Source organism: Microcebus murinus, chromosome 14 (assembly GCF_040939455.1).
Source record: "Microcebus murinus isolate Inina chromosome 14, M.murinus_Inina_mat1.0, whole genome shotgun sequence".
Taxonomy (NCBI): domain Eukaryota; kingdom Metazoa; phylum Chordata; class Mammalia; order Primates; family Cheirogaleidae; genus Microcebus; species Microcebus murinus.
The window spans coordinates 20534072-20559999 of NC_134117.1; the positions used below are offsets into that span (position 1 = coordinate 20534072).

At 39.9% G+C, this 25928-nt stretch overlaps 1 protein-coding gene across 4 annotated transcripts in view; it reads left to right on the plus strand.

Moving 5' to 3' along the window:
- The window catches only part of SORCS1 (sortilin related VPS10 domain containing receptor 1), a 500078-nt gene that overhangs the window by 321987 nt on the left and 152163 nt on the right, over positions 1 to 25928 (plus strand). For all 4 annotated transcript variants that reach the window (XM_076009802.1, XM_076009801.1, XM_012770834.2 and 1 more), the window contains exon 5: positions 13229 to 13302. In XM_076009802.1, coding sequence (XP_075865917.1) covers positions 13229 to 13302 — 74 coding nt within the window. The remainder of the gene's footprint in view (positions 1 to 13228; positions 13303 to 25928) is intronic.

Sequence of the window (25928 nt, forward strand, 5' to 3'; positions counted from 1 at the left end):
AACTTCCCAAGGTCTCTACTGACATGAGCATTTTGGAGGAAGCAAATTAAAGTTCTTAAGATTGGAGTTTTATTCATGCTTCCCTTACTGCCAAATAAAATGCACATTAAGCCTAAAAATAGAAAGGATTTGCAATTAGTATTTTTTTTTCCTCTTGAGCAGCCTGGCTACCCTTTCGGCAGAATGTACAATTTTGTTCCTGGAGTCAAGCCACAGTGCATCTGGTCCAGGAGGGTGCAGTTAACAGCGGTGAGGGCTGAGTGGCTCAGACACAGAGGATTAGTCATTTAATCCACCGGGTTATTGTGTTTTATTTGACAGTTAGTTAATTCCCCCCAATCCTCAATACCAGAGGAACAGCAAGGGCCAAATTTACCTGGCTAAGTAAAAGCTATGCATCTTTGCAGTTATGCTGGAGGACATGACCCAAACTGTAACCATGTAACCCTTCATGTCCCAGCACTTCAGGCTGTGCCTCCCATGGTCACTGAAGCAGAGGAGATGGCACCGTAGGAGTGCTCCTCACACCTGGGCTGTGGCTCCAACTTAGCCACTTGTGGGGAGCAGTATTTAGTGTTGGTTTCCTTTGCCTTAAAATATATTTATATGGATAGATATAATTGCAGGTGCACTTCTAATGTGATTGAAAAAGAAACAAATATTAGACTCTGCATCTGTTTTAAGTGCCATTCATGGTGCCGTGTTGGTATAAAATAAGTATATCAAGCACCTTTCAATCTATCTGGAAATAGAAGATTAATACCTATGAGTTCACCAGTAATCCAAGAGAAGCCAAGAAAGCAGTGATTTCATTGATGCATAAGAGATAGACAAAGTGGCTGGATCGATTACATGAAATTGGTAGCCCAAGTTCAGGAGGTGGAGATCTAGTAATCTAAATACCCTGGAGGTCTTATGACCTGGAGCTTAATGAATGTGTCTCATTTCTTTTGTTGAGGAGTGGAGGTACATTTTTCACAAGAGGAATGTCATAAACATATAAAGTTGGTAAAACCATGTTTACAGGATTCCACATTTGTCTATGTGCATGAAACTGAAATTTGATAAAACTAAGTATAATACACACATACAAACACTTTGCAATTTAATCTTAATTTTTTTTTTTTTTTACTGTTTTGGGTGTTTGATTCTTTTTTTTTTTTTTTTTGAGACAGAGTCTAACTTTGTTACCCATGCTAGAGTGAGTGCCCACCCTAGCTCACAGCAACCTCAAACTCCTGGGCTCGAGCAATCCTACTGCCTCAGCCTCCCTAGTAGCTGGGACTACAGGCATGTGCCACCATGCCTGGCTAATTTTTTCTATATATATTAGTTGACCAATTAATTTCTTTCTATTTATACTAGAGACGGGGTCTCGCTCTTGCTCAGGCTGGTTTCGATCTCCTGATCTCGAGCAATCCACCTGCTTCGGCCTCCCAGAATGCTAGGATTACAGACGTGAGCCACCGCGCCTGGCCAACGATGTTTGATTCTTAAGCAGAAGAATTTTTCTTTTCCTATTTAGGAGCTTTTGAAAATTTTAGTATGAATTGATATGTTCATAGCTATAGATTACAAGAGCTCATCAGTAGTGATATGATGATGTTATTGTAGTAATATGAAATCAAAACCAAGGAGACCATTTAGGATGATATAACTGTAGCCCTGGCATCAAATGCTAAGTGTCTGTACCAAAAGGTATTTTTTTTGTGTGATCACAGACCCAGTGAATTCTGTCATTTTAATGTTGGAAGAAGCCTTATCAATTTTTATTCTGTGTAAAGCTAAGGATCCAAATATCTGAGAGGTTAATAAATTTTCTCAAAGGGAAAATCACTAATTGTAGATGTTCTTTGAATAAGATAAAGCCCTCCCTGAAATTTGGTAGGGTTCTCATTCTTGAGGGTGATATTTTGAGGTGAACAGATGGGTAGAAACCAGCCCTTCTGTCTATCCAAGAGAGAAGGAAGGATAAGTCATCCTGGAAAAGAAAAAAAAAAAAATATGGGTAGCTGCTATATGAGTAGGGAGCAGACATTCCTACCTCAGGGTTTGAATCACAGAATGAGGAGTAGGGCGTTAGCTGGAAGGGAGTGGGCTGCAGGCATCAGATGAGCCTTTAGCTGATGGCGTTGGCCTGAAGTCAAGTTGAGAGGGGCTGTGGCTGCTCAGGTGGGTCAGTGACATGGAAATAATAGCTGTGGTCACTCAATGGATCATGGAGCTTTTGGCACCGATGAGATGCAGCTGGAGCCAACAGGAGGCTCCTGTGCTGGTATTGTCTGGCCAGGGATTGTATTTGCCTAGGAAGTGGGAACATTTATTTTTTAATATCAGTATTGCTCATCACTTTTTCTGTGTCAGCTGCTAATACTGCTGCTGCAGATCTCTCCACTAAGATCACTCTGCTGTTGTCCATTAAACCCTGGTGACCAGAATCCTGGATAAAGGTCTCTTGGAAAATACCTTGTGGAGGTGGCAGCTCTTTCAGAACTTACCTATGAACAGAGTCCTGCTCTCTTTTCTTGTTCTTTGTTTGCTGTCTTCTTTGTCTTTTAAGGCATACTGTCCCTTTTTTGAACACATAGCCTCACATTTATGCTTTCCTTATTTCTCTGACATTGCTTTTTTCTCCTTCAGTGAATGAGACTTTTAAGGCCCTAAAGACATATTTTGGATCTCTGGCCTACAGGATAGAGCCATATGGGCTGTGGTGCTCTGCTCTATCTTTCCTTTTGGATGCCTCAAAACCATGTGAAGGTTTTGTGATGTGAGCATTATAAGAGACTCAAAGAGTTTTGCTGAGCAGATTGTCCTTTCTGGTCTAAGATAGAATTTTACTGGCTATCAATTTCATGGGAGGACATATTTTAAAAAGAAAAATGTGGCTTTTATTCAGGGAGAAATGTGTGTAGCCAAATGTCCTCAGAATTCTCAAAACCAGGATGTTTTGGTTTTAGTCTTTTTCTTTAGAAGAAGAAATCTATTTTTGATATTGAATATCCAGATGATTATATTAATGAGGGTTCTCCAGTGAACGAGGGGAGGGTATTCATGGGAATTGGCTTACACAATTATGGAGGCTGGTAAGTTCCAAGATCTGCCATATGAAAGCTGGACAACCAAAATACCAGTGGTGTAATTCAGTCCAGGCCTGAGAACTGGGTGGGGGTAGGGCCAATGGAATAAGCCCTATTAATCCAAAGGCCTGAGAGAGAACCAGGAACTCCAATGTCTGAGAGCAGAAAGAGATGGATATCCCAACTCAAGAAGAAAGAGTGAGTTCACCCTTCCTCTGCCTTTTTGTTCTATTCACAATCTCAAAGGATTGGATGATGCCTTCCCACTTTGAGGAGAGAGAGTCTTCTCAGTCTACTGATTCGAATGCTAATATTTCTGGGAAGACTCTCACAGACACCCAGAAATAAGTTGTACCAGTATTCCTTAGCTCAGTCAAATTGGACCTTAGAAGGAACCATCACAGTGGCTGCCAAGAAGAAGACACTCTCTTGAATGGGCCTGTGGCCATCCAGACATGACTAGAATGACTGAAGGGAAAAGGGGTGGAGCCTTTTGCTCCTTGAAGTTCTTGAAGAAATAGCCTGTATGCCCTGAAACTTACCCAGTATAGAAATAGAAGCTAGACTCCTTGGCCTCTGAAGGGTCTATGTGAGAATGTCCCTTTGGAAAGCCCTGGAATTTTCAGATAAAGGAACATTCTAGATATTATAAAAATTCCTTGTAAACAGAGGGATGCTTGTTGTGTAAAGTTCTACCCCTTAGACTTCTTGCAACAGTGAATCATTATGGACTGTATGAAGAATTCTATGGCATTGATTTATCTGGAGTGCCAAAATCTTGCTTTCCTTTATTATTTTATTCTTTATTTCTGTAACTTAAGCAGTAGGCAAACCAAGCATTCTGCTTATTATTATTTTTTTTTTAAATTTCTTTGTATTTGCAAACAGAGCAGATAGCAGAAAGGAGTTGCAGCCCTTTACTTCGTTGCTAGTTTTCCTGCACTGTCTTGCCTCAGTAGAGTAAACCACCCAACGAAGGCTTAGCAGCAGGCCGAGTCTGCTAGATTACATCTTTATTTTAATTTGGCAATAAACTAATGTACAAACTGTGCTATAAAACATTGCCTCCAACGGCATCTCTCAGTCTGTCTTAAACACCTCACTAAACATGATGTGTTGGGAAACATTTGAAATGAGAGAAAACAAAGAGCAGATGTGACTGTAAGGAAATACAAAAACAGGAGAAAAGTGTAAGAATATGCATATACCTCGAGCTTTGCCGACTATGCCCGAGCACCGGATTTTTGGTGTCTCTGTTGGGGTTGGCACTGGAGTAGTGATTTGTAAAAGGGAGAATGCAATGTTGTGAAACCAATTTGAACACTGCTGGGACTCAGGCTACTGGGTGGCTAGAGAGGAGAGGCCCCTTTCCCTCCTTATCCACCTGGAAAGGCCTCCTCTTGGGGTAGCTCTGGAGAGGAACCTGCAGCCACAGACCTTAAGCAGGAAGGACTACTCTTGTCCAGCCCTGTGCAGGGTGTGCTTCTCCCAGCCCTGTGGATGTCCAAGACCACCTGGGCTATGAACTCAGTTCCTACACAGACAGGCAAGAGGTACAACTGAACACAACAGGCTGTGGAAAATTGGAGAGCAGGTGTTCATTTAGAAGAGGGAAGGGATGTTGTCAAGCTCCAGCCTGCTGTTCTTGCCGCAGGAAATGGTGGGGCCAATATCACCAGATATTCAGATTCTTTTGACAGAGAAGTAATCCTGCTTTGTTTGCAATGTGATTTTTGTTATTTTTATGAATTTACAACTAACTCAATAATTTAAAAAAGAACACTGCATAGGACAAATAAACCTTATCTGTTGCCCTGTGTTATTCCCCAAACCACTTTTTTCTTTTCCTTTCTTTCTTTCTTTCCCATTATCTTTGTTTTTCTTCTGTTCATGGACCCCTTTTGGTTTTATTTTAGGAGATGTTATATTGTTCTGTGATATTAAAAACTTACATGCAAATGCATGATTAATCACATAGAAAGAGGACAAAACCTTTAAGATAGCTTGGTGGGCCACCCTTTATTTCATGGCAATTCTAGAATATCTGCAAACTTATATTACTGTCTCACTTATTTTGGAGCTCTATGAGTCAGCAGTAAAGGTAATTCTATGTGGGAAACTTGCTTCATTTGTGATCTACTCTAAATTCCAAAGAATTTGGCAGTTGATAAAATAAATAGGAAACCCAAAGGCCTGCATGTTGGCCTTACATTCAACATTTTGATTTGTGTATGTCAGATAAATGCACAACCAAAACATGGCGTTAAAGTTGGGGGAGACAGGCTTTGACAGATTCTGTTCACAAATAATGAAAACTCTAAATATTAACAGCCAGCACTCTCTATAATAATGAAGGCTGACTTTGAGTTAAAATCATATATTGATGGAAAATGGACTGCCAGTGTGATTGATAAACAATGATAGAATTTTAGTACCATGTATAAAAGTAAACTTTTAACAAAGAACTAGTTTTAGTTCTCTTTCTTCTCTCTGTTTACTAGTTCTGAAATTTTATTTAAACAGTTTGATTTCTCTACTTAAAAAAAAAAAAACAAAAAAAAAATATTCCCTTTTTTCATTTTTAATTATGACTTTTCCAGAGTAGACCCTAGCAGAGTGGCAATACTTATTATCATGGCCATTTTGAATGCTGGGCATTCCCTGGAAAATACTGACTACTTGATAAGGGAATAGATATCAGCATTTTCAAAATCGCAGTCATGTTGGACGATAGAGCAAGGTAGGAAGAGCATCAGCTTTCTACCCTGTCAGGCTCTACCACTGCTGTGTGACCTTCCACAGGTCACCCAACTTTGGAGTTTCTTCACCTGTGAAGTAGAAGCAATAAGAAGAATACCTGCTTCCCAGGAATGTTTGGGGATGCTGAGATGGTGTATGTAAAATGCTTAACACAGCCTGGCACATAGCAAGCAAGGCATAGTGCTGGCCAACGGTATTATCCAAAGATCCAAGAGATGGCAGACCTGGTGTATGCAGCTGGAATTAGACACAAACCCTGCTTAGCCACAGGCTGCGTTTCCCCAATGTCCTTCCAGTATGTGGAGGTTTAGGCACTTTAATGAATGTTGAATGCCTTTTTAAACATTCTCTAGAAAACACTGTGGAACCCAGAATGAATGGAACAGGGAAGAACTGGCATGTGATACTCAAAAATATTATTGATTATAATAACACCGAACCATTAAATATTAAAGTATTTATCTTCACAGTAATTCTATTTGTTTTTGAATAGCCCTAGCAGCCCCTTAATGTCAAATGGGCAAGACTGAGATAAAAGACAAATGGATCCTTGAAATTCAACCCCCTGGGGATATTCAAATGATTTCTGCACAAACACTTAGGAAACTGATAATCTACCTAATGCCCAAGGCACTGTATTAAGTAAAAAGGCACACAGTTATTTATAAGAAATATGTTGAGCATTATATACCATGCTGGTTTGGCAGGATTTTCATGTGCATGAAATTTCCCAATGTCAGAGCCGATTTCTAATCTCGTGAATATGTAAGTAATTTAAGTGTCCAAGTACAAAACTGGCAATTAGAGTAGAAACCAGGGAGCTTGCTAAATGTCAACTCCAATGCTTGTTTATACAACAAATTCTCAAGCTGAAATTCCATCATATGCAAACAAGGAAAGTCTGCGTTTACCTTAGATGCCATGTTTAAACAGTTTGTATCATTATTTTTCAATTGCTACCTGGAACAGTTTGATCTACCTGTTCCTAATGATTTGAAAAAAAAAAATAGACATTTTAAAACTAGTGATTGGGAATAAGGTTCAAACAGGCACTATGCTATTCGGTAGCTATTTAGGCTTTGAAATAGAGATACATGTCTGCATGTACAATGTTTAGCCAGCTCTTGATCTGTTCTTTGCCACCAACACTTGTCTTTAAGAACCATTAAGGCCAAGATTTCATCTTATCATTTTCGTATATACCTCCAGACCTGGGTGCCCAGGAAGTGTTCACAAATCAACCTGGCCCACTGTCACACATTGATCCTCCCTTCTCAGCCAGCTCCAGTCCCATATGTCTAAACCGCCATGCCTCAGAGCACCAAGCTCAACTGTGGGGCATGTGACTTCAGTGACACCTGGGCAATGGCCAGTGACAAATTGGATAAATCCAGCCACAGGAGAGGATGATGGAGCTGGTGACATGTCATCCTTCCCGCCTAGTCCTCATCAGCAAAGCCTGCAAGCTCAGTCTTGGCGCTCTTGTCTTTTGACCTTGTTGGTACTTGGATCCAGTCAATATTAGCTCCATACACGTTTTGGTAAACTTGCACCTACCCACCCTGGTTCCAGGCTCCCTGCATAGCCTCAGCTCCCACCTCACTTTTCTTTAGGCGTCCCCGCCAAACTGGGTCTCTTGTTGTTGACCAGAAAAGAATGAGAGCACCACTCTGAGTTTTGCTGCTCTGTTTATTTGTTCAGACTGACCCATTCTCCTAGAATGTTCTTTCCCCACATCTTCATACTAAGACATTTAAACTGTATTTCAAGGCTCACACTGAATTCTTTTGCAAATTTCAAATTGTTTCCCTCCTAAATAGGCTACCACAGCACTCTGAACAAAATACCACACATCTCTGTGTCGTTTGTGGTATCCCTGATAAGCTAGCTTTTTCTTGAGAAACTTAAATCTATTGGGGTGTGGTGAACGTGGGGTCTGGGAATGTCGTCATGGTTTTCTCATTGTCTGTCCCCTGTACCAACCAGCCAAGGTAAAGACTCACGTCAGCTCTTAGTGAAGGTTTTCAGAATCATTTTAGGGGTTACAGACTTTGGTTTCCCTTTAGCCTTAGTTCTGGCCCCCTCCCCTGCCATGGAGCCAGAGCATCAGAACATACTTTTGAATATCGAGTCTTTCTCTAGACCGATTCTCTTTCTTCCTATTGAGGCTAGTGGAGAAAAGAGCTTGATATCTGCCATGCCTCAGGCTCGGCATTAGGAATTTATTTGGAGTCCTTATGGTACCATCTCTCTCTTTCTAAAAAGAATGCAGGAGCAGCAGTGAGAATGGAAGAGTCATGACGTGGATGAGTGCTTTGTACCCAGGCCATCCCCAGGGCAGTATTAGGATGAGGCAAATAAAATAGAACTGGCAGGATTTTCCGTCAGCCTTTTCAAGATGTGCAGTTTGCAGGCCCCCTGCCTCTGGAATGGCAAGGGCAGAGAAAGAAAGAGGGGTGGGCAGGCAACCTTGAAAAGAACCAACAGCAGGATGTGTTCCGCCAATGCAGAGCCTCTCCAGGAGCCTGTGTGCAAGAGACCCAGGAAACTGCCCCCCGACTGGCGAAGTTGTTTTGAGAAACTTTGTGGTGAACAGCATTTGATCCCATCAGCCAAAGACTTAAAACATGTTATCACAACTCTTAGCTTCTGTGGAATTATTTTGCACCAATTTCTGTGGAATTGTTCTTCCACTAATTTCCCAGCTGCAAAAGAAAGTGTTTAATGTGCACCTGCCCGACAGTCTGAAAAGAGAAGATACGTTGATCTGATTTAAGAATATTGAAAAGACTTTCAAGGGACAATGAGGATTGCAAACTTTTCATCAATATAAGGAAGTTGAGTTTCTCATTTCCTAGTAGAAAGATGTCACTCTTCCAGGGATTAAACCAAAATGTGAATGTTAACTAGGTGGAAAATGAAAGTTGGAAACTGCTGCCCTCATCCTCCACCCCTCTCTCTCACCCCATCCTAATCTGCTGTAGATTAGGAATCCCAAGCAAAGCCAATGCATCTCACTCTTTCCCACACCTAAACTGCCCTGTCCTGCCATGGCACCCTTCTGTTGCTCCTTGTAGCTGGGGCCCATCCTCCAACATGCAGCTCTGCAAACCTCCAGAGGATGGCGCCAGAGACACCTAACTCTTGTTTTAAGGCTCCCAATGAAACTAACCCTTGCAATTGCATCTTTTGCAATTAAGTGTATTTTTATCTACACTCTTCTTAAAGCAGATAAAGGCAGATGGCAAGAAAACAAGCCAACGTGAGAAATGTCTTTTAAAAAAAATTCAGCAAAGGAGAGTGGCGGGGAAAAGACAGAAATGTTAAGGGCCCCAGACCAGCATTGGTTGGGCCCACAGGCTGCTATTAGATCTTGAGCATAGAGGAGTGTTGGGTTTGTGCTCATTAAGTCATTGTTACTAATCCGGGGAAGTCGTCTCAGCTATTTCAGAATGATTTTAGATGGAAGGATTTTCTTCCTTGCATTCTTATTTAACCAGAATTTCTCTGTGTTCTCTTTCTAAAATTTATGCACCGTTAATTTTTTTTTTCAATATGTTGTACTAGTGTTAGCAAAATAAAAACAAACACCCTCTAAGAGTGGCATTTTAAAGTGACTGACAGGGAGTCAGTAGATGAACATTGCCATCCTAAAACTAGTTCAAATGCTCTTTCATCCTCTCCCTAATCTTCCTCTCCCTTTTTCTAGGCTCAGCATTGCTGGGGAGAGCTGCTGCTGCTCTCTCTGATATGACAGATAGTAATGATAGTCCTCAGTTCTGTGTTCTGACAGTCACAAGAAACCTTGGAGCCAGAGACAGAGAAGGAAATAAATCTCACTTAGGTGCTAACAACACTATGCATTATATTAAAAGGCATTGACTTGTTCTACACAAGAAGCCTTCCACTGGCAGCTGAGACCATCATTGGATAAAATGCTTTGATAACCATCCCCTTCTTTGTGGAGGAGAACTTTGCTGTCAGACTCTGTAGGTTTAATTAACACATTAACTTGAATGGCTGAGAGTTGTTGTTTTCTCCTTTTTTTGGTACAGCACCAGGCTGGACAATTAATTCTTAGGGAGAAAATGTTTGAAGTAGTAGGTGGAGTATACAGAGCAGCTTTGTTTAAGGGTGAAGGGCTTTGTTTAAGGGCTTTCCCTAAAGCCCTTCTTGCAAATCCTTGGGTGTTTCAAATGTACTGATATATAGAGGGGTGTGTGTGTGCGTGCGTGTGTGTGTGTGTGTGTGTGTGTGTGTGTGTGTGTGTGTGTCTCTTTGGTGCAGCCCTCTAGCAGTGAATCCATGGAAGTGAAACATATCCCTCTGATAAATTTTATTTGTCCATCAGTTGGGAAAACTGGGTTCTTTACTAGGTAGATTCATGTCCAGGGGATTTGCATGGTCCAAACTCAGTATTTTTTCCCTTTCTCGTCTAGTATGCTATTATAGATGTACGGGTGCTCCTCTAGGCACCTGTAGATGTATAAAATGGGATTCTTGACATCTAAAAGCTTTGTAATCTTGTGAAGAGGCACAGAGTGGTCTCAGATATTTTAGAGGCATTTTAGATAGGAAGAAATGTTTGCCTTGCATTCTTAGAAGGCTCTTTTGAAAGGCTACTAAGAAAGTTAAATATAAATATGTGGCCAGCAGTTTGATAGCATCTGTTGTTATACCATAGTTTTTTGGAGATAAGACCAGTGGGAATCTTAGTGGGTAGAACAAGTTTCGTAGAAGAACATGGCCTTTGATCTGACTCTAAAAACAACACTGGCATTGAGGAAGGCAAGTCTTCAAGCCCCTTCTGCCGGAGTGGGTAGCATCAGTGAAGGCCCAGCAGGGGGGAACGTGCCAGGTGTGTGTGGGAAGATGAGCCCGCCAAGACCAAAAGGTACCTTTGGAGAGATGAAATTGAAAAAGATCTCACTGAGCTGAATAAGAGAGTCTTGGTTTATTGGATTGCTTTGTTTACCCACTGCTTGAGGGGCCTCTAGATGCTCACAAATAACGAAGTTGCCCTTTGAAGATATAAACAAATGTCATGAGACATACCTGACTGATCCACATGCTCCGAATCCAAGCCTCAGGGATAAATTTTAAAATATAGGGGAAAAAATGGACTTCAGATGCTGGCACCCAACAATTCTTCCCTGTAAGCAGAGATAGCAATCCCTTGGTGTAGCTGTATAAACACTTAGAGCTTATATATTATTCTTGCAGGAGATATGTGAGCCCAGTCTTCATACACAGAATTATTATTATTTTGAATTATCCTGATTCTATTACATTTGCATTAATCTTTGTATATAAATATAGATATCATCATACATTTATATATAGATGTAAGCACACCACAATGGTATGAACTTGGTTCCCTTTAAACTCATAGAAATAAGTACAGCTCTGTGTTAAAAAAAAAAAAAAAAAAGAAAAGAAAAGAAAAAGAGGATGAGGAGGGAAAGAGAAGCAGAAACTCTCAGTTTGAGGGCTTGCTATTTTTGCACAAGCATGTGTGTTATAATGCAAGGTGTTCAGGGCATGCTGGGAAACAAGAAGCAGGCGTACATATGCTGGCTCCTTGTGTTCTGAGTAAGGAAAGCATGTGTTGTCCTATCCCTTGTTAGCTCTAGGTGGGGAGCTCCCACTCTGCCTTCCTTGGCACTCATAAAGAATATCAAACATGAAATGTTCCCAGGAAACCTTTCTCCCTTGGGCAGGATAGGCAAAGAAAGAATAATAAGAAGGACTTAGAAAGAAAAAGCCATGGAATTTTCTTGGCTCTTCGCTCAAATACTGCGTAATTGGAGCTAATCGAGCTTCTTGCTTTCGTAGCCAGATATTTTAGCTGCTTTTGGTTTCAGGCTGTGTTTTGATCCAATGGACATAATGTTGTAGCGAGTTCTTTCAAGGGTCAGTAATTAATCACTTGAGTTGAGTTTTTCCTTGGATGTGGACATGCCTGGTGCCATCTGCTGCCATCGTGAGTCACTTAGTGAATCATTGACCCTTCGCTGAGTGTTGGGGCTGGGGACAGAGGAAAAGGCTGGGCAGTCATGGTACTCAGTGCAGTATGACTCAACATCCTTTCACCGTGGGAGGTGACAAATGTGATGGTGAGGGAGTGAGGTGCAGGTGGGTTATAAAGCAGGCACATAGCAGAAAGGAGATGTTTCAAGTGATGGTTTCTCAAATCAGTAGCTCAATGCCCATGGGAACCAGACTGCCTACAGCAATAGAATTCTCTGGGCTGCCAGCAAAGGATGCTTCTTAAGGCAGAAAAGGGTCCCATACTGACATAAAGATTACAAGAGAGCACCTAGGATAACAAGGAGCTTCCATGAAGAACAGTATATAAAAGTAGACACTTGGGGGATGGAGTATGTGGAGGGTCAGTCCTTATCTCATGAGCTGTGATTCTATGAAATTGCCCTTGGAGGGTACTGAAGTGGTATAGTAAATGCATTTTACATCCTACTAGCTGCGTACCCATCTGTAAAATGGCCATAATGACTTCATGTATCACGGGGATGGTATGTGGATTAAATAAGATACTGCACATGAAGCTCTTGGATCATAGGAAGAGCTCAGTCAACGTACTGCTGTTTTTTAGCCCGAGGTTCCTCTGGTTGATGTTATAAAGACCATCAGTGGTTCCTTATTGCCCGTAGAATCAATTTGTGTCTCCTTAATTTGCCATTGAATGTCCTTTTCATATTGCCCTCGACATATTCATCCAAACTTATTTAAATAAGCCAGGCTTATTCATACTGTATCCCTCTCTGTCTCACCACTTTGACTCATGCTGTTCCCTTGGTGAGTAATGCCACTTTTGTCAATTTGGTTGCTGTCATTCCTTCAGGTCCCAGATGATTCTCCACAATGTCTTGAAGCAGCCCTGATTGACTCCTGATCTTCCCCAATACACTATCACTGGCTGCCTCATGCATCTCTCATTATTGTGATTAGGTTCAGGTTATATATTGTTGCTCTTCCAGACCAGGTCTAACCTTTGCACTTCTTCACATTCCCCACGATGCTCTGCACATGCTAGGCCAAGTGGCATAGCTGAATTTGTCACCAGGTGGAAAGGGGTATGAGTTCCATTTCATTCTACTGCTTACCTGGCATGCAATTTCGAAAGAGTCAGTTAATCCTTCTGAGCTTCAGTTTCCTAAGTTGTAAAATGAGGATATTAGTATATGCCTTGCGGACTTCAGATGGGAAACAGAAGATGATGCATGTGAAACACTCACTTGGCATATGGCAGGGACTCGATAAATGATAGTTATTGCTATGGTTATATTTATTATTGATCCAATGAACTGATGTTTGTGTTTTTGATGTACCTCAGAACCACGGTGCTGAGTAGTTTCTCTTCTTTACAGTTATACAGCTCTGCTGAATTTGGGAGAAGGTGGCAGCTTATCCAGGAAGGGGTCATACCAAACAGGTTTTACTGGTAAGTCTCACTTTATTTTGTAGCACATTAAGATATCACCTAGTGAATGAGCACTGGACTCTCGTTCTCACCCAGTGCTCTCAAGGAGGTCTGTTCACATCCCCATAGGGCAGGGTGTGAAACCGGACTAGTAAACATTTTAAGGGAATCTTAAAAGTTGGGTTACAAATTTCTTAAAAACTCAAAATGGATTGAGATCAGTGAACTTCAGGGGTTTTGTAAGTGTTGCTTTGTTATGTTTTGGTAGAACCTATGAGACAGACATTTAAAAAATAATAGTGGCTTTTATTATTAAAAGCATTCTATACACATATATTGCATGTTCAAATCAAGGTTTTCAGTGTAAATAAGGAGGCTCTATTTAGTCTAAAAGTAGATCGTCCTCCGATTCCTGATTTCAGGTCTTCTAGACCTAGTCTCGTCATGTGGGACACAACCAGTATTCCTAGTTTCTTTCTTATCTTTCTAGAAATATTCGTGTAACAAAATACCATAGACTGGGTAACTTAAACAACAGACGTTTACTCCTCACAGTTCTGGGGGCTAGGAAATTCAAGGTCAAGGTGCCAGCTGGTTTAGCTCCTGCTAAAGGCCCTCTTCCTGGTTTGCAGATGGCCGCCCTCTGGCTGTGTCCACACATACTGATGACAGAGAAAACGCTGGTCTCTCTTCTTCTTCTTGTAGGGACACTGATCCTATCATGGGGATCTCGTCCTCATGACCTCACCTAAACCAAATTACCTCCTAAAAGCCCCATCTACAAATACCATCACACTGTTGTGGGTTAGGGCTTGAACATATGTATTTGGGGAGGGGGGAATGCAAACATTCAGTTCCTAACATATATTGATATTTGCATATATATTAGCTGTGCACACTGTTCTATGCCCTGTTTCTTTTGAGGGGATACAGTTAACTAACATATATCATTTTTAATTGACTACATATCATTTTACTCTAAGAATATAGATTGGAGGTAAATCTTATGTCTATTTAACATCAAAAGTAAACTACATGTTAGTGGTACGTGTGTATGGGAAAAGAGAAATGGGGTGGGAGGGGGCAAATAAAATATTCTTTATTATTTTATTCGTTTGTGTTGTTTTTTTTTTAACCACCTGAACACATAAGCCCGTCTCTCTTAATTAAACTATAAGTGGCCTCTGTCCATGGGAATGGGTGGCTGAAATTCAAAGTAGGGAAATCACAGAAGTTCATTTTGGCTTTTGAGTTTCCAGAGTCCTAGATCTTGGCAAAGTAAGAACAAAGTATGAAACATTCTCGTGTAATTTTAATATTACTTTTGAACTTACATCCTAACCTATGCCAAAACATGTGATTCTACCTTAGCCTAATTTATCTAATCTGCCTTTAGAAAAGACATTTAGGTTGTTTCCAGAGGTTTGCTATTATAAACAGTGCTACTGGGACCTAGCTCAGACAAGTGTTTAAATATCCCTAACTCACATCATTCAGAATTGTAGGGACAGTGACCTTTAAGTAGCCAGTGAGTACCCTGCAATGACAGCAGCAAAAGCATCTCCCCTTTACTCCTCCTGAAATCACACTGCCTCTCATCAGCCTTTAGGTTTAGATGCAGAACAGATCACCAAGGCATATAATAGCTTCCCACCTCCACTCCAATTCTCTCACTTTTATATGAACTTCTAAGAGGAATGCATTTTTATCTTCCTCATTTTCAAACACTGCCCTAAACCCCCTGTGGGACTTGAAAGCCAGAGAACCGCATTAGAGAAATCTCTTAAAAAGCTAGTGAAACTGCCTGAAAAAAAAAAAAAGTTAAAGAGAAGTCATTTGCAAACAACCTGACTCAAAGATAACATATAGAGACTTTTATATGGCATGATACCATTTTTTCCCTATCATATGGAGACATTTATAAGGAAAGAAGGCATTTGTTGCACAGAAGCGGGCTCACCCCTCTCCCTTAGCTCCCCTCGCTTTGGGATGACTTGAGCCTCACTTTCGAGTCCACATTGACATCTCCCATCTCCAGAAGCTCAGCTCTGGCTCTTCCTGAGTTGCCTATCTCTGGTCAGCACTTTTCTCTCCCTCCCTTACTCATTTTGTCCCTTATTCATGAGACACTTCTATTTCTGTTTTGTCTTTGTGTTCCAAATGACTTATACCATTTTCCCTATTTTGTCACCCTCTTCCCCTGCTCCAACACACCCAAGGGCCATTTCTTCACCCCAGTAAAAACCTTCACTGCCTCAGTCTCTGGCTCACTCAACTCTTATCACCATGTCCTGAGGCATGAAGCCTCAATTCTTGGAATGGTGACAAGCGGTGACTGCCTGTAAGTCATTGATTTTTTTTTTTTTTTTTTTTTTGCTCAAAGTGATTTCTTTTCTGTAGCTTTTTGACCTAAGATCTCAGAAACTTGAACATTAACTCATCCCCTTCTGACTTGAGCATTATTCCAGGGTAAGTCTGCAGAAAACAATAAATATTCAATATGACATAATAAAAAATTATAAATTACAAAGTCAGTTTTTGAAAGTGTCTGTGTCTTTTTATTAATTATTAGTATTCTTTTCTCAGTGCTGTATGTGCATAGAAAGGCCTCCTAAAATAAAGGACTGAAGTAAATGAATGTGGTCCTCCTAGTTTATCCTGGAAATAGAGTTCTGCTTTGCCAGTGAAAAAGTCCTGATTTCGAGTGACTACAAATATCTACGGGCATGGTACTCAAAACTTGAGAGTAGAAAGTAGCAATTCAGAGCACTGGACAGAAGTTTGTTTCTACCAATAGAAGCAAAGAAAAGCACTGACTAAAAGTGTGCACAAGAAATAATAATCGATATGAGAATGTTTCCGCTTGTAAGGGGTACATAATACACAATGTCTTCTAGCTCAGTGGAGGTCGTATTTACACTTGGCCTTATTATAAGGTGAACAGAGCTCATCACTGCTTTTTGCCCATGCTAATTGCAGTCCTTTCTTATCTATTCCTTGAAGGGGGGAATCTTCTATGTGAAAGCTTGATTAGTGAAACCCTGTAATCAAATGTCACAAAATGATCATCTTTGTAAAACCATTACACATAATTGCATATGAATTCTAATTAATATGTCTGTTAAGTAAAATAAATAAAACCTCTGTTTTTGCCTTTGGGAACAGAGAAACACACCTTCTCTATTCAAGACCTAAAAGTATGATAAGCATTATTTAAAATTAAGCTATTTAATCCTCATGACAACCTTCTGAAGTAAGCTTTTCATTTTCATCATCAGCAGGGAACATATGGCACAGAGAGGTTAAGTAATTTGTCCAAGGTCACACAGCTGGGAAGTGCCAGAGTCAGGACTCAGATGCAGGCTGTCTGTCACCAAAGTCCATGCTCTACTAAATTGGCGGATGCTGCTGTCTCTCCTTCTTGGCTTTCTTTTCTGGGCTAGGTCTGTGAGCCTTGGAAATCTAGCCTACTCAAACAGATGAGTGGTGTAAACACAAAACTCTTTTGGCCACAGTGTCTGCATGTGTATCTCTCCAACTGGGTTTGTCAGATGGCCACATGGGTTCCTTGAGCTTGGTTGGTTTTTCTAAAGAAGGCATGAGAACTTGTAAATTGCATAATGCCATGGCTGTTGGGGAAAATCTCCTGGTCTCTGCTCATGTGGTCTGTATTTTCTGATTCTGAACAACTTCCTGAGGCTGGCAGAATAGTTGTCAATCAAAGTAATATTTATTAGACTCACTCTTGGAAACCAGTTACTTCAAATTACATAGGAACTATGGGGTTATCTAGGATTACTCAGCAAGCTTAATTAAAATAAACAGCCTTTAAGCATTTCTGCTTGGAGCTTGGCTACAGCGGGGTAGAGGGGGACTGAGGGGATTTCTCTAGTGCTAAATTGAATTGTTGAGTGACCCTGGAGAATAACATAGCATTTTCCATAGAGAAAAAAATGAAGATGAATTCATATATTTTCCTTATTACCTAGCACACTTGACAGTTATTTTTATTTTCAGTGGCAGTGGTCATGCCACCCCTGGAAGTAATCAATGGCAATTGTAAAATAATTATGGGATGTAACGGCTTATTCTTATGCTATCACAGTGGTTGCTGTTAATGCTACCATAACAACTATAAATATGAACTTTCCTCCAAGGAGTTCAGATTGCTTCCAAAACTGATTTGCATACATAGGCCATCATATGAGACAAAGTTTAGCATAATATTACCATTAATAGAATAGGTGTCCTTTTTAATTTAATTGACAGCAATAGTGGCCTTGTTCTTTCCTGTGTCAGAAATCAATTACATTGGGAGGCAGAACAGCTTGGAGGTCAAGAGGCTCAGAGACACTACGGTCAAAGTTCTAGCTTTGCCATTTACTAAGATCATGAGGAGGCCAAATACCTTCTGTGTGCCTCAGATTTTGCCTCTGTAAAATCATTAATACCTACTTCATTAAATGATATGCTTCCTGTGAATTGGTGACATGTCAGGTGCCTAAGAATTGTCCTTACTGCCCACTGACTAACAGTAATAATATTATTAATAATAACTAGCTTTCTGTCTCTATTAGTTTTGTTTTTCCCTGCATTGGCTTCCTTCTCAGATTGGCTTTCCCCATTGTGTGGCAGTGATGGACACTAGCAGCTTTAGGCTTACATTTTAACAGCTTAGAAGCCTCATCAAGCCAGTCTGCTTCTTTCCCTGTTTTCCAGGGATTGAATGTGAGTGACCAAGCTTGGATCGGGGATATAGAAGGTGATTCATTACTCATGTAGATCAGACACATCCACTCTGGGAATTGAAATAGGGGTTGAGGTTGAGACCCAATCAAACTGCATGGTTCAAGGTGAGAGGAGATGTGATTCTTAAAAAGGAAAAAAAAAAAAAAAAGAAAGAAAGAAAGAAAAATTCTGTTTCATAACAAATTCATAATTCAGAATAAATTCTGTATGATTCCATTATCATACGAATGGAGAATGGATTCTCATTAGAGAAAAAAATACAGATGGGAGAACTGAGTGCTCCATAAGGGGCTTTGTATTTGTTGAGTAACTACATTGGTCTAGGCACATGATGAATCATGCCATTTTATCTTCATAACAAGATTGTAAGATAGTAGTTATTATTTCCATTTTCATGAAACAGAAAAGTTATACAGTTTGTCCAATATAAGACATTTAATATGTAACAGCAAGGTTTTGACACTTGGTCTTTCAGCATCATGGCCCTTGCTGGCAATAGTAAATATCAGCCCCAAATTCAAGACCTGTTTTCCCCCCCCATCCCCAATAAAAGACAGGGGAAGAAAAAAATGTTCAAATTCTAAAATGATGTACTCTTTATTTTAGTTAAACACTTCAGTAGGTAAAAGCCAAGGTGTCGCATTTGACATTGAAGAGGAAAATGGAATTGGAGGGTCAGTGGCACTCAAATGCCTTGAGTAAGGGAATCTGCTGCCAAAAGCCAAATCCTCAAGCAAGAGTGGCTCAACAATGAACCTTTGTTATTTTGGAATGCCAGCTTTCTTTCAGTGATGTCCCTCAGAGGCATATATGACAGCTGTATTATATAGCAGAGAGATATATAAATGCTTACAACTCCACACTCAATGTGTGTGAGCATGTACACACATTCTCATTCTTCCCCACGATTTAATGCCAGTCGGTGTGAATGACTTCCCATGCCACATCTTTGTCAACAAGTCTCATTTATTGAGCATTTAGGGTGTGCCAAGCCTGTGCTAGGTATTTTGCATATGTTGTTTAAATCAATCCTCAAATCCATTATGTGAGATAGTTTATTGATCAAGACTCTTTCAAGACATGATAGAAAAGTACAATCGGTTTTAAGAAAAAAAAATTTTTAAAGAAATGTTGGTTCATTGGTCTGGAAAATCAGAAGGTCTAACTTCATCTAGACTCTGTGAGATCCAGAAGCTCATAAAAAGCCTGAGGTCTTGATCTCTGCCCATCCATCACTCAGGTCTATTCTCCCTTGTGTTAGCTTCACGCAGGCCGAAGTGTAGTGGCCTCTAGAAGCTCATATCTTCCCAGATTCACTCCAGTGAAAAAGAAAACACCTTCTTGCTTATCCCAGCAAAACTCCTGGGATTAAATCTTATGGGCTCTGATCAGGTAACATGCCCATAGATAGACCTGGGGGTAGAATCAACTTTAGTAAATCACATAAAGTAAGGATTGTTGATGCCCCAGGAGGGACTGAGGTGCTTTTATCAAAAGAAAGGAAGAAGATAATGAGAAGGTATCAACAGAGATACCCATTATGGATGTTTTAGTCCCCATTCTCAGATGAGAAATAAATAAGAAATCAAATAAATAAATAAACAAAATCTCAGCGAGCTTAAATAAATTTACCTGATGTCACACACTTAGTAGATAATAGTAATGGAATTTAAACCCAGGTGTGTCTGACTGAAGAGCCTGTGCTGACTGTGCACCATGCTGCAATTCCATCCGCAGTGCACCTTCCCAGCCCTGCTGTGCTGTGCACCAGTGCAGCTTGGCTCGAGCTGGGGCTCTCTTCTTACATAGAACTGCATTGGTAGCTATTTTTTGTTGGCCCCACATCCACTGGGTCTCACATCTCGTCACTGAATTCACATTTGTCTGTATACCTGGCCTATTATCCCTGCCTGGGGTTGTCTTCTCTAACCCTAAAGTATTAGCAGTATTACAGGAAAGAGTCAGTTCCATAAACTTTTGCTAACATACCTCTCTATGATCAGAAAACACTCCAGAATATAAAATAGATTCTGTCTCCGATGCTGAATCATATTAGTAACTTTCATTCTCAAGGCCTTGCTGAATATTGCTGCTGAGCCAATTTCAGGTTTTTGTTTTGTTTTGTTTTTGCCCCTTTATTGTTGTTGTTCAGTAGTTTGTTTTATGTATATCAGATCACCGTAGCGCTTTGTCTTCCTCCTTCAGGTGTAGCAGCCATTCAACACAGCATCTCTAAGGCTTCTAAGCCACCCACAGCAAAGGGACTTAGAGGATGTGGCGTGAGGTGGCTGGAACTCTTTCCTCTTTCCCCAGATGGATTTATTGGATTCAATGACAAGAGGCTGGACCTGTGCATTTTTTTTCTTTCCCAGGTCCTGCAAACTGGAAATAGGATGAATTCTAATGATGTTACCAATAAAAGAGAGAGAGAGAGAGAGAGAGAAAGCAAACTCTATTTTATCAAAATAGCCAGATATGTTGTTAATATATTAGGAAGATGATATGGCTTTTTTTTTTTCAAGGCATTCTGTCCCATTCTTTACTAAAAGCTATGAAGCAGGTCATTGTCTTCAGAGAGCTTCTAAATGAACAGCATTACTCACTTTCAGTTTTGTGTTGTGGCAATGAAATATCTTACCATTTAGAATCAGCTTTTCATAAGCTTCCACATTCATTTCTATAGCTCTTGTATTTGAACCTCAGCACTTTAGAGTCATGTCCATCTCTGTTTCTTACCTCTCCCTAAACCCTTGTATTTCCAAGTCCAATTAGTTCTAGCTTCATGACACTCTCCCTGCACACTTCCATTCTCCTTAGCATTATGCAGATTCAGCCCACCCCCGACCACTCCACCTAGAAATGATGAAAAACCTCTCCATCTCCCTGTCTCATACTATTGCCTAATCAATCTGTCTCTCCCCAATCAAGAGTTTGTCTCATTCCTCATTGCTCATAGTGTAAAATCTAACAGAATAAGAATCTAACTAAGTTCTTGCCAAACTGGGCACAAATGTACTTTTTCTGACCCTCCACACACCCCAGTTCTGTATGCTAAATTCCACAATGCCAGGTAAGTAATCCTAATCTCTAGTCTTATAGTGCTTATAGAGGACCTGTTGATACTTCTTATATCTGTATTCATGCTACTACCTGGGGATATTGACCTTATTCATTTAGCAGTGATTGCATTTTAGCAACTAATATGTGCCAGGATAGTTTTTGTCTTTGAATACAAAGATGATGCGTGAGGATCCTTGTCATTATTATTAGGATCACAGTGTTGGATCTTTATGGCCTTATGCTAATGCTTACCTCTACTGTGGAGCCTTATTTGGTTCATTGTGTTTTTCTAGGTGAAATAAATCTTTCTCCTCTTGAGTTTAAATGTGATTATGTCACAAATAAGATGTACTGTATCAGTATGTGTGCTGTATAACAGGTCTACATATGCGATTGGTAGGAAGAGCATAGGTTTAGGATTAGCATCTCCAGGTTCAAATCCCAGCTTCACTATTTACCAACTGGGTGACCCTAAGAAACTATTTCACCTGCCCAAGCTTCAGTTTCCTTCTACAAAGTCTTATTTTGAGAATTGAAGAGGACATATTCAATAACTTATCACCAAGTATGTTCTCCATATATATCTTTTTAGTTCCTCCTTTCTCTCTCCTACTTGAAGGTAAGTTCCTTAAGGGTCAATGCTCTGTCTTTAGCATATTTCTATCTACCTTGTATATTGTGGTAAGTGAAGCAGCAGAAACTTGTACATATACATGCACATACACATGGTACTGAAATTCATCAAAATCACACGTGTGTACATCCACACACATAAACTCATAAACACATTCAGATTGAAACACATCTTGAGTAGAGTATATTCATCAAATTAGGGAGGCATAATAGATGACTTCTGTCTTTCCTTCTAGCATGAAAAGCCTAGATTTTTAGGCCATTGAAGCATATATTGAAGGGAGGACATTTCTAGATCAGTAAAAGACACACTTCCTCATGCACTGGCTATTTGTAACTCAACAGGCTGCTCTAATGGGAATGAGACCCACATAAACAGAGGAATTCAAGCAAAAATGGAATGATTCATTCTAGACTGCTCTCACAGGGCGAGTCTGCACCAGGATGCTGACACACACATTTTGGTATATGAGATTCAGGAAAAGAACTGAGAACTCTCTTTTCTTTGGAGTATGGACTTAATAAAGTCTTCTCTTACATCCTCTCGGGCAGTCTTGTCTGCCTTCTGAGCTGAATCCTGTGTGGCTTGGGTAAGGAACAGGGAGAAGTGGCAGGGAACCTCTTCCAAGATCACACCCCAAGAACTGTGCTGGGGCATTTCTAGGGTCTGTACTAGGAGTACTAGATAAGATGATTTGCATTATCCTTGAGAGGACTGGTATTTTATGTTTTTTTATTTTTCTCGTTCAAGATCCCAGTAAGTGCTGTTTTGTAACCCCTTTGCACTTTTGTCCACTTCTTAATCTTTTCCTATGATTAGCAAGTTTTCCCTTCAAATTCAGTTAAATTCCCCTGCTGCAGTGTGAGCCATTGCTTTTTGTGTGGCCTTTATTCACTATTGGCCATCATTGATTCCTGTCATCCTTATCTTGATGATTCCTGTCCCCAGGGACTGCAGCTTCTCTATCTGTGAACAACAGAGATTCTGTCTCTTCTCTAGATCTTACTAAGAATTTCCAAGTGCAAGAGATCGCCATGAATGAGAGTGGAAGAAAGGGAATAATATCCTCATAATTATAGCTTCCTAGTTTAGAATTATGTTAAAAGATGTTGACTTAACCCTAGTGATCAGATCTCACTTGACTTTCAAATTCAAGGACCTCTGAGCTTGCACCATGTCTTCTACTTATTCAATCATGGGCTGCCTTTGAATATTGCCTTTAGTCAATAAGAGACAGTGTCTCGTGTTTAAAAATGAGAGTTCTGGAGTCACAAGGCCTTTACTAGAATCCTGTTTTCACATGATGTGACACTGAGTCATTTAATTAATTTCTTTAAGCCTCATAGTCTCCATCAGTAAAATGGTCTTCATAAGAATATCTTCCTCATATACGTGTTGTCAGGATTAAAATGAGATAATTCAGGCTAAACACATATAATATGTGATGCATAAATGTTAACTACTATTAAAGAGAGTAATAGGGAAGAATTAGATATGCATGTGTTTCTGAAATGTGGCAATCTCATTTTGATTCAATTTAATTCAATTTTTTATTTTCAATAGAAATTTTTAGTGCATGCATGCATTTGACTTCTTTGTTGCCTAGAATCAGGTACAATAGATAGAAAATAAGCTGACTGCTTTATTTGTAATGTTTGAATTTTATGTTACCCAATTTACTTAATTAACATCCACTGAGTAAGTTTTTTTTTTATTTTTTATTTTTTTGAGACAGAGTCTCACACTGTTGCCGGGGCTAGAGTGCTGTCGCATCAGCCTGGCTCACAGCAACCTCAGACTTCTGTGCTCAAGCGATCCTTCTACCTCAGCCTCCTGAGCAGCTGGGACTATAGGCATGCAGCACCATGCCCAGCTAACTTTTGGTATATATATTTTTTTATTTGTCCAGCTAATTTCTATTTTTTTTAGTAGAGACAGGGTCTTTCCCTGGCTCAGACTGGTCTCGAACTCCTGAGCTCAAACGATGCGCCCGCCACAGCCTCCCAAAGTGCTAGGATTATAGGCCTGAGCCACTACGCCCAGCCCCACTGAATAATTTTAACAGTGAAATTCTGGCCACAAAGACATAGAAAACATTGCCCCTGCCTGCAAGTAACAAGAGAGCCAGCCTGTCCTTTGAAGCTTTTGAAGGTAGGTATTGACTTCTCCTCTCTAATTATGAAAGTCCTAGATGGCATCTTCCTCCAAGGTAAGGCTGTTTTGGCCACATTGAAAACTTGTTGTTTAGTGTAACCACCTTCAGTTATCTTTGCTAGATCTTCTGGATAACTTGCTGTGGCTTCTGCATCAGCACTGGATGCTTCACCTTGCACTTTTATGTTGTCGAGATGGCTTCTTTTCTTAAACCTCATGAACCAACCTCTGCCAGCTTCAGATTTTTTCTCTGTAGCTTCCTCACCCCTCTCAGCCTTCACAGATTTGAAGAGTGTTAAGGGCTTCCTCTGTATTAGCCTTCAGTTTAAGGGAATATTGTGACTGGTTTGATCTTCCCTCCAGACCATGAAAACTTTCTCCATATCAGCTATAATACTGTTTTACTTTCTTATCATTAGTATGTTTGCTGGAGTAGCACTTTTAATTTCTGTCAAGGACTTTTCTTTTGCATTCACAAGTTGGCTAACTGGTGTAAGAGGACTAGATTTCAGCCATATTGACTTTGAGCACGCTTTCCTCACTAAGCTTAATAATTTTTAGCTTTTACTTTAAAGTGAGAGGCATACAATTCTTCCTTTCACTTGAACATTTACAGGCCATTGTATGGTTAGCAATGGGCCTAATTGTTGTGTCTCAGGGAATAAGGAGGCCCATGTATAGGGATAATAATAGGGAATTGGGCAATTTTGGGAGCAGTCAGAACACATACAAAATTTGTCAGTTAAGTTTGTCATCTTATGTGGGCATCGTTTGTGGTATTGCAAAACAATGAACAATAGTAACATCAAAGATCACTGATCACAGATCACCATGGCAGATATAATAATGATAATGAAAAAGTTCAAAGTATTGTGAGAATTATCAGAATGTGATACAGTGACATGCAGTGACCACATGCGATTGGAAAAATGGCACCAATAGACTTTATCAACACAGAGTTGGCATAACCTTCACATTGTAAAAAAGTGCAATATCTGTGAAGCACAATTTAAAAACTGAAGTGCAATAAAAACGAAGTGTGCCTGTATGACATTTTGTTGATGGTAAGACTCCTACTGATAGAAGAGATGTTAAAATTTTAAAAAGTGAGCATTTTGCGATGGATAAAATAGGTGCTCAATGAATATTTTTTGACTGAGTAGAAACTGTGGGATGGATATTGGTCAATGAGGTGGCCATATTATTTATTCATTCATTCATTTATTTATTTTTAATTGACACATAATAGTTGGACACATTTATGGGATACATAGTGATCTTTTGACAAATACAATGTATGTTTACTGATCATATCAGGGTAACTAGCATATCCATTATCTCAAACATTTATTATTTCTTTTTGTTGGGATCATTCATTATTCTCTCTTGTAGCTATTTGAAAATATGTAATCTGTTATTGTTTACTATTGTCATCCTACAGTGCTATAGAACACTAGAACTTATTTCTCCCATCTAACTGTAATTTTGTATCTCTTAACAAATTTTTAAATCAAAGATTAGATAGGGTTGTCTTATTAGGTAACTAAGATGCAGAATGCTAAAGACAAGACAGAAAGGAAGAGAAGACCAAGAAACTTAGGGGTTGGCTCATTTGAGTAGGAAAGAAAAAGAATGGACAGCAGAAAAGCCTAAAATCAACTGTAAGACAAGTGAATCCATGTAAGAGACCAGCTTTGATGTATTTATGCATCACAATCACAGGACTTGAAGAGAACTTGGAAGCTATCACATCTGACTTCCTATGAATTGCAGGAATCCCTTGTAAAAAAATGTTAGAGAAATGGATGAAAATAGCCTTTTGGATTGAGAATGGAACTTTGTGTATCTGTCTGTCAGGATCTATCTTCCTTTAAAGAGAATAACTAGAGGAAATGGACCTGTCCCACTGTTTTTTATTGTTGGCTTTGGCACTTAAAACATCAAAACCTCTAAACAGAGCAATTCCATAATTTAGAGAAAGCTGTCAAGATTTTCACAGGCATGGCAAGATGTGCCCTGGGGTGGGGGATAGAACCTGCATTTATGAGAT